General features: G+C 45.6%; 1 protein-coding gene across 1 annotated transcript; it reads right to left on the reverse strand.

The window, feature by feature from the left end:
• Positions 1-4,428: 4,428 nt before the first annotated feature.
• egr1 (early growth response 1) lies at positions 4,429-8,654 on the reverse strand. The gene is made up of 2 exons (XM_041943953.1): positions 7,945-8,654; positions 4,429-7,037 (listed from the first exon to the last, which is right to left on the reverse strand). The coding sequence occupies exons 1-2, from the start codon at positions 8,153-8,155 to the stop codon at positions 5,716-5,718; spliced, it is 1,533 nt and encodes a 510-aa protein (XP_041799887.1). The 5' UTR covers positions 8,156-8,654; the 3' UTR covers positions 4,429-5,715.
• Between the last annotated feature and the right edge of the window lie 791 nt (positions 8,655-9,445).

Genomic DNA, 9,445 nt, shown 5'->3' on the forward strand with positions numbered 1-9,445 from the left:
AGGAGGTTAGTTGTTCTTATCTGAACTTGATTATCCGAGTCTCATTTTGTAGCGGTTGTAGCTGTTCCTCATGACAGTATGTGAATTCCACAATGGCCTGGAACATGTGAACAAAAGCCAAGTTGTATTTAGTGAGTTTGGTTGGAGTTATATTCAGTCACAAAGACATGGGCACACATTTATTCTCACACATACGCAGAGCACTGCAGCTCTCACCTCTATTCTGGGCTTTTGTGACAACTGGGTGGTTGTCCTGATCTCTTGAACTATACCTCCAAAACCAGTGACCCTGAAATGCATCTCTACTGCTTTATGTGGAATGAAATGGGCCAGAGAAATAGACAGATTCATGAAAAGAAAAGCAGGACGAGCTATTGATGATAGTTTTGTTGCAAGATCAAAGCAGTGCAGCTCTCTACTAATCTACTGATAGTCTACCAACATCTCCAAATCATGGCAAGACCGTACAATAATTTACACTTGTCCCCAACATAAACACATTTATTTTTTTGGTTTTAACTGTTGTTATTATGAATTGATGTCTTGCACGGTGTCGTCAGAAGCCTCTAATTTGCAGTAGGAAGCCATCTGCTGCAGAACATGTATCCCTCTGATGAAAACAGACAGGTCTCTGAGAGGCATGACTGCATTTATTTACCCAGCCTCAGAGACCCAGCTCAGGGATTGCATATGATAGTCAGACTCACAGACAGAAAAGAAAACAACTCGAGCCCACTTACTAGCCTTAACACATAAAGACTTATGAGGGCCTGTTTGCATTTCAGAGCCACCCAGGTGCCTTTTGTGAAGCTGTAGTGTACTTGATGCTGAGTTGAAGAGGTGTCACATTTGGAGGTACTTAAGCATGCACTGTTTTGTTGTCTGTTCAAAGCCATGTACTTCAAACAAGCATGGCTTATTAAGTAGAGCTAAAGTTGCCAGGACACCTGTAGATTATTGTGGAAGTGATACGTCAAAAATCTCTTTTGTGTGCCGCAAATAATTTCAAAGCTGCTTGTGAGTTGTGCTGTTCTTACATCTCGTCGCTTTTGAACAGGTACAGAGCCAGCAAATATGCAAAAGATTCACACATCTTAACCCAGAAATGGAGAGCAAATTTTTGACATTTTGATTATCTATTATGCGCCCGTGTGTCTTGATGTGCAAAGCGGAGCATCTGTTGTTTCAGGTTGGTCTGTCTGTGCTTCATTTATAGCATGAGGAGATACATTTGCATGGACTGCCACATGCCCAGGTTTGTCACGCGTATGCTCTCTGACTGATATTTGTTTCAAACTGTGGTATGCCAAGCACGTTTGCTGAATGCTGCATCTGTGTAAATGTTGCAATCTACCTGAAATGTAACAGTGAGGAGGCTGGAAATCAAGCAGTTTAAATATAACCTACTTATCCCAAAAGGCTCAACAGGTGTCGAGTGCAAGAGGCAGAGCAGGAGAGAGCACCTGACGACTGTATCAGCGTTCCCTATTGGCAGGATTTAAAAAACCTGTCCCAGCGAGGCTCTGAACATGAGATCAATGAAGCATATTTAAAAGACATTAGAGAGCAGTCCTCCTGTCATATCCCTGTGATAAAGTACAGAAATCTAGCCTTCCAGCATTACAGTAGCATGTCTGTATGAAGGTGATTCTCCAGTGTCTTTCCTCCCGTGCTTAATCTCCATGTGTAGATGAAGGATGGAGGATGGTTGAAGGTGCCTACGTTCCAGGCTGGACTCTGGGCCATCCTCCCCGACACTGGTCCCTTCCCAGCGGCCCGGGAGATGTCAAGGGTTGAGGGCAGAGGAGAACGGATAGCTGCTGGCCCTGGAGCCCCTCATTCACTCTCTAACTTGCTCACATTAAAGAGAGCTCTAATCACTGCAGGGACTTGGCCAATGATGTGCTTATCAAACGGCATATTTCAAAAAGGCATCTTAAAAGGCCCGAGGGCGAAGAGGCAATAAGAGCACATTTGTATGTGGATGAAAGGGAAAAGTGTAGACAGACCTTGCATCAGAATACAGAGGGGGGGAGATCATTAGCATCTGCAGCAAAATATGCACTACCAGAAAGGGTGAGGGAGGTAGAGATAGAGTGGGAGAGAGAGGGAGCGAGGTGGCAGCGGGACGAGGTTGGAGGGTGTGGAGGGAGAAAGAACGGTTCTTTTCGCCATTCGTCCTTTTTTTGTTTTACACAGTTCCCAAAAAGAATAAGAGAACAAATACATTTTTGAACAAAGGCAGGGCTCTTGAAGTGGAAGCCCGTTGGGGGCATGAGGTGGCTCCGCTGTGGGTTACAACAGAGTGAAGCCACGACGCAACTGCGCTCCAAACTCCTCCCGCGCTCCTCTCGCACCTCCCTGAACAGAACAGGCCCAGCACGTGAGCTTTGATACGCAAGGAGGAGCCTTGAATTAGAGCAAGAGGATGTGATGGGCTACACAATTCGTTCATACTCTGAGGGATGCTGGCCGTCTGTCTTTCTAGCGTCTCGGTTATGGGCCGTGACAAGGCTTGAAATATCGTCTCCTAACATGAGAAAGGGCTGAGAAGCACGGCCTGTGGTTTTCACATTGAGTAAAAGAGTTTCCTAAAAGCATGGTAGTATGAGAAAGTTATGATGCAAAAGCTGCTGAATGGCTTTTGATTTGCTGCCAGGGACCAAAATAATGCTGTAAACAATGACAGGAAATGACAGATTTCAGGATTTTAAGCCACACAAGGAGGCTTGAGATTTGCCTAAAAAAGCTGGATGTGCCTCTGAGTGGAGAACATCATTGTTAAGACATCAAGATGATTTAAACCAGCAAAACATCAGCCACAGTGCTGATTTGTGTTTGCGCGGTTCGCTGTAGTATATCCTCTTATCTATGTGTATTTCATTTATTTATGGAAATGTAGCAGTGACGTAGATTCCATACAAGAAAATGGATCGTTGTTCGGTTGTTATTTTTTGCTGCCTTTAGCTGTATCATTTGAACATGTGTACTCAAGCAGACACACACACACACACACACACACACAAACACGTGGACTGTGTCAGCAGATGTAAGAGTGGTGTCCAGGTAGATGTGTTTTATAGGGATGTTGAGCTCTAACCAAGGAAACGCAGAGCGGAGCAGCGGCTGCTAACACGGCACATTTCACACAATTACACACTCACACATCACCGCAGCAGCATGCAGACACACAGCAGGAAACAACTACATTAGTCAGAGTCTATAGACGGCCACAGTGTATATCGCACACTGATGCTTACATACACGCACACACACACACACACACCGATACAAACACAACTCAACAGGCCCAATTTAGAAAGTCAATTTGGGATCAGGAGACCAATTATCTTAATTATTTTCCTTTTCCCTCCATCACTCTCTTCTACTTGTTTTCCTGCTTTCTATTTTAGCTGTGTTTGCATTTGTGAGTATTTTGGTTAGTGCATTTCACAACACAAAATTACTCCAAAGCTCAGAGAGAGAGAGGAAAAAAAAAACTTAGGAAGCCTCTTGTCTACATAGGCTAAAAAAATCGAGCTGTTTTATTTTCATACTCAAACATGTAGCAAGAATCCCTCGCCTGGAGAACAGTGGCAGATGAATAATGACGGTGCGACGAGGCTGTTATTATATTCTGCTTGAAAAACCAAAAGAAACAGCGGTTAAACCTTCAGGGCCAGTCTAACAATTCAGTCCAACCTACGCGGATATTGCCCAATTGTGTGTTACAGCTCATTCACTACGAGGTGACAGCATCTCGCCAACCACATTTACGGAAAAGAAGGTAATTATCATGTGATGGATTTCACCTGCACTCTGTGAAAATAACCCAGCGCATGTCTAAGCACAGCCGGGTTCAGAATATCCTTCTCCAAAAAAAATCATTCCTCTAACAGCAGAGGAGGAAAGAAATATTTTCTTTTGCCATTTTGCCAAAGGATCAAATTGCTGGAAGTCTGTGTACTCAACAGTAAGGGCCAGTGTGTATCGTAAAATCTGAAATGAAATGGAAATTTAGATAAGCTTAATATCTTCAAGAGCATGTTGGATCCAGATAAGAATTCCTCATCTTCAGTGTTTATAGGCATGGGAGTCATGCGTTAGCGTTATCATTAATGCAGGGTTCAATTGGAGAACAGCGGCTGAAACTCAGAGTTTCTGTAAGATTAAGATGTGCAGATTTTTCTCAAATTAAAGGGCGGCTCTGTGTGATGTGAAGTCGTGATGTAAAACCCACTAATAATCTGCATACAATTATGTGCGATGATGGAAAATATTATGTTCATGTATGAGGGATGTACAGACGAAAAGGAGGGTGGGATATCAGGTGATGAAGATGTGTCTATATGAAATGGTTCAAAGTACCAATGGAAATATTTGAAAACACAAAAGACAAACAATAAAGAATGAAAACAAATATACATATATATTCATATTTTTATTTATATTTCATTTCTGGGAGGATATCTTGTACACCAAATATCCCATTGGCAGTTAAGCGCATTCAATGTGTTTAGAAGCCAGAAACAGTCACTTGTTTTAACAAACACAAATACAAAATAAAGATAACCACAAAATAATGAACTGCATGTATATAACATACAAAAGAATCCCATGCCTACTCAGTAGGTAACTTCAACATTCCAGCTCTTGAAGATGTGGATATTTACACTTAAGTTTTACAAAAATATACTTTATAATTTTTCTCCTTTTTTGCTTACATTCTAATGAAATGAAGCGGTGCCCTCATAGCTCGTCCCTTTTTCCTCCCTCTGAGTATGACTTACATTCTGTAACAAAAATATTCCCTCAACCCTTAAGGCGAGATGCAGTGCATCCTCTCTCTCGCGCGCAGCCAAGTCACAACATCAGCAAGGCTTCACAAAAGGCACCAAATAACGGGAGTGTTTGTCTTGTTTAGATTTTTTTTTTTTTTTCAAATGTTTTTTTTTCTTCTCTCTGTTTTTCCATATAACCGAGCGACATGTCACATGTGTGAGAGAGAGAGAGAGAGAGAAAGAGATAGTACCAGTGGATGATATTTACAAACAGAAACTAACATCACTCTTACTCATGCTTGAATACTTAAGTGCTTTTTTTCAAACAATGTCAAAACGTATCACAGCATCATCACTACATAATAGAGAAAGTATGTAGAAAATATGGCCCTGCTCACTTCAAATAATACAATGCAAATATGCAAATAATTTTTCACATCAGTGGTACCAAAGAATGATAAAAACGAAACATGGCACATGTACAATATACATATATGGTAGCTTATGTATATCATTCAATGTCTTTTGTACTGTATGAGTGCCTGCAAGGGCGAACGTGCCTTAGCACCACAACTGCTGGCAATCTGTTTGTCTCTTGGTTTTTGTGTACCTAATAGCAGAGACCGTCAGCGCCGGTTTCTACTCTCTATCTGTTGAGTCCCTTATGCATTTGAAGTGCTGCATTTGTTTTACAGAGACAGAAAAAAAAATCCCTTTTCATCTTCTATTGTCTTTGCCCAGTCCTTGACATGTGTCTTTTTCTCTCTTTCAGGTAAATCTCAGGATTCACCTAACACTGCACAGGGAGCAGACAGAAAAGTGCTTTTTGGAGGGGAAAACAAAGTCTTTTGATGCTGATTTCTTTCCCCTCAAAGAACCTTAAGGAAGGAGAGGTGCGGAGAGACTAAAAAAAGTTTTTCTCGTTTGCTCTTTCTTAGCAAATCTCGATTGTCCTTGGGGAGAGAGTGGTCTGCATGTCTGATAGCGGGGTGGGGATGGGGGAGCTGTAGATGTTGGAGGCGACTGAGGAGGGGAAGGAGGAGGCGACCTGGGATTGAAAGGTGCTGGACATGGAGACCGAGGGGTAGGTGGTGGCGACGGAAGGAGACGGATAGGAAGTGTGGACTGGAGAGGAGTAGCAGGAGGTGACGGGAGAGGGGTAAGAAGACACTGGAGAGGGGTAGGAGGTGATGGGTGAAGGGTAGCTGGAGGCAGGTGAAGCGGCTGATACCGGCACTGCTGTCACTGCCACTGCTCCTGTCTTCTCCGCTTTCTTGTCCTTCTGCCGTAGGTGGATCTTTGTGTGCCTCTTCCTCTCGTCACTGCGGGCAAACTTGCGTCCGCAGATCTCGCAGGCGAAGGGCTTCTCACCAGTGTGAGTGCGGATGTGTGTTGTCAGGTGGTCGCTGCGGCTGAAGTTGCGCATGCAGATGCGGCACTGGAAGGGTTTCTGGCCCGTGTGGATGCGGATGTGACGTGTCAACTCATCGGAGCGCGAGAAGCGCCGGTCGCAGGTCTCCACGGGGCAAGCGTAGGGTCTCTCGTGAGGAGGTGTCTTGCTCGGCCGGGTGGGATACTTGCGCATACGGCTGGGCTTAATCAGCTGGGACTGGTAGACACTCTTTAAGTCCTGGGAGCCAGTCTGGGTGGCAAAGGCCTTGATGGTGGACAGAGGAGTGAGGGAGGGCTGGCTTGACTGACTCTGGAAGGGCTTTTGGTCAGGGGGCACCAAGCTGATCTCTCCCTGCTGCTGAGGGAAAAGGTAGTCAGGAATCATGGGCACAGGGAAGCTAGTGCTGCAGGTCTTGCCATTGGGGTAGGCCGGAGGAGGGTACTGCACTGCTCCCGCCGAGCTGGGAAAAGCCTGGCCCTGGTCTGGGAAGATGTCAGAGTTGGGGCTGGAGTAGGTCGGGGCAGCTGAGTAGATGGGGTTGGGCTCGCTGTGGTGAATGGAGGAACTGAGGCTCGAGCTCTGAGATGAGGAAGAGGTAGAAGAGGAGGAAGTGGAGGAGGACGGGACAGATGAGGAGGCGGACGAGGTGGTCTGTGAGGAGGCAGAGGAAGAGCTGGAGCTGGGGGCAATGTTGCCCATCAGGCCGGTGAACAGGCCCAAAATGGGCTCCGCCCAGAGGCTGTTGCTGCAGGTGGTGGCGGGCTCCAGGGTGAAGCGGCCTGTGTAAGAGATGGGCGGCAGCCTCTGGGTGGGGTAGGTCTGCTCTGGCTTCTCACAGTTGAAGGGGATATCAGGTAACGTATCTGCAGGGAGCACATAGAAGGGGGAGACATTAATCAAACTGTCAATATCCAGAGGGAGAGAGAGGGGGATTCCTGCCAGAGCAGTGGACAGTGTGTCACCCGTCTCCTCTGTGACAGATCAGTCAGGTGCCCACGCAGAGACAGACCCCCCCCCCCCCCCAAACTAAACTCATACCCACTAAACTCTAAAACTGTCTTGTCCACACCTCAACAAGAGCTGCTGTGTAGGCTTTCTAGACTCTCCTGTGCTCACACTCTGTCGATCTTTCTTTCATTCTTTCCGTCTTCCTGTCACATGCGCACACACGCGCGTGCACACACACATACACACACACACACAAACACGCACATTCTTGAAGCCCATCACAGAGCCCGAGGCAATTGATTAGCGAAACTGCAGTTCAGCTGGTTTTAGGAATGCAATTTGAATTGAGCTGTAGGAGTGTCTAGAGGCATGCGGTGACTGAGCAGTGTTTGAGTCCTCCGAGGGTCGACAGGGATTTAGAGCCTTCAATAAATTGGTCTTAAGTCAAATTTTCAAAATGTCTCTGTTTCCTCATTTGTAGAGTTTTATGAAGGTGTTGTGTTCAGGCAGCTTAAATTATAATTTACTTGTAGCCTTTGTTGTAATTGTAATTTAAGTATAAAATGTATTACCACAAGCCATGATAAAACAAATCAATAGAGACTTGTAACTAAAAATCTTAACATGTCAGCTGATCAGTTAATAATGTGCATTAATAATACACAGCAAAACATAAATTATAATTAAAGTTATGCAGCTGTTTGTTTCTCCTAACTCTGTTCTTGGTTTAGTGCAGCTCAGCAGATCTGATCCAATCTTTAGTTCAGCTTTACAAGCAGCATAGAAAGCCAAAGGCAATAGAGGCAAATCTGCAGCTCTTACCTCCAGCAAGATGGTCGTACTGTTCTCCTGGCTCTCCGGAGCCAAAGCCTGCACCTTCGGGTGCGGAGGCGGTGAGGAAGGGGGTCCCTGTAGAGCTGAGCATCATCACCTCCTCCAGCTTCGGGTAGTTATCCATGGGGGAGTGAGGGAAGCTCAGCGGCTCTGAGATCTGCAGGGCTGGGAGGATCATCTCGGTCTTGGCTGCAGCCATCCTCTGTGCTGTCCTCTGGTGCTGGAGCTGCAGGGCTGAGGCTGCGCTGGTGGCTGCTGAGGAGTGCAGGGAGGCTGGGTGCACGCTGGCAGAGCGGTGCCTCGCAGGTGGAGGGAATCACTTAGCCCAGCTCAGGGAGCGCTGCACACTTCTGCTGATGCTGAGGAAGACGCTGTCTTCTGCTCCGTGACTCTTGCTCTCCAGTTGTCCTGTTGTTTTCCTTTTTCTCTCAGAGATGAGTAAAGATCCACTTGTCTTTTCAGAAGAAATCAAAAGTGTCCTTTATACTCATTCCCTAACATTCATCAAAATTAATCAACAAATTAATTTTGATTTTTTTTTTTAAATCTATGTATTAAATAACTTATCCAATCAGGTTTTGACCTTCTTGGATGGATGTTGTTTTGAATTGATTTTTCACTTTTGTTGTGATTTTTCTCAGTAAGGGAGTTCTATGTGTTTGTCTATCTATCTCTGCTCTAACAGTTGCTCTTGTGGGCTCTCAGGGCTCTCTCTGAGCTGAGAGGTTTCCCCGCTCCTTTTATACCCTCTTGCCGTGACGTAGATGTCCATATTTGGAGCGGAGGAAGCCCATATTTAGGCACTGCAGTGGAGGACACATGACGCTGGCCTGGGGGGAAAGCAGAGAGGAGAGTCTTTATATTAAGCTCTCGCTGTAAATTGCGAAGACAACGCCGCTCTTCCTCGGTCCCGAATCAATGTGTCTTTATAGCAGAACAACTCCGCCAGACAGCAGCATAATTCTTGCTCTCTCCCGGTCGCCCCATAGATTTGATTTGGATTTCCCATCTGTGCAGCAGGCTGCGCCGCTGCCGGAAAGCCCGGCTCCGCCGTGCCTTATAAGGTCGTGACTACATAAGGACCTATTCCGGTGGGTTTCCATTTCCCTGTCCTTATTTGGAACTTCCTGAGGCTGCGCTGATCGCTGCTTGGCAGTGAATGAGAGGCTGGAGTGCAAATCATGTCCTGCGCTCACAATAACTAATGTCAGCAGCAGAATCCTGCTCCTCTGTCTCAACGCGCCGCTTCAGCGGAACTGTTCGCCCAGACTTCATGTGAAAGTGTGCAACAGACAAACTGCTTCACGTGTTTTGCTCATGTAAGAACATGACAGACTTTCTGCCCGCGCGCTAAATAAGAACGAAAGCATGTTTTAACCACACATGCAACAGTTTTGCGTTGCTCTATTTATGATGCACATACATTTTCAACCAAAACACGCAAACAATTCAACCTAAGCAGACTCACACGCGACTTTCTTTTACAGAA

This window comes from Chelmon rostratus, chromosome 9 (assembly GCF_017976325.1).
Source record: "Chelmon rostratus isolate fCheRos1 chromosome 9, fCheRos1.pri, whole genome shotgun sequence".
In the NCBI taxonomy this organism is placed as follows: domain Eukaryota; kingdom Metazoa; phylum Chordata; class Actinopteri; order Chaetodontiformes; family Chaetodontidae; genus Chelmon; species Chelmon rostratus.

Bases quoted from the DNA above. Each gene is read 5' to 3' on its own strand.
- egr1 (XM_041943953.1), bottom strand. From the start codon at position 8,155: ATGGCTGCAGCCAAGACCGAGATGATCCTCCCAGCCCTGCAGATCTCA. The intron at 7,038-7,944 runs GTAAGAGCTGCA...TGCTCCCTGCAG, and splicing joins GTACGACCATCTTGCTGGAG to ATACGTTACCTGATATCCCC.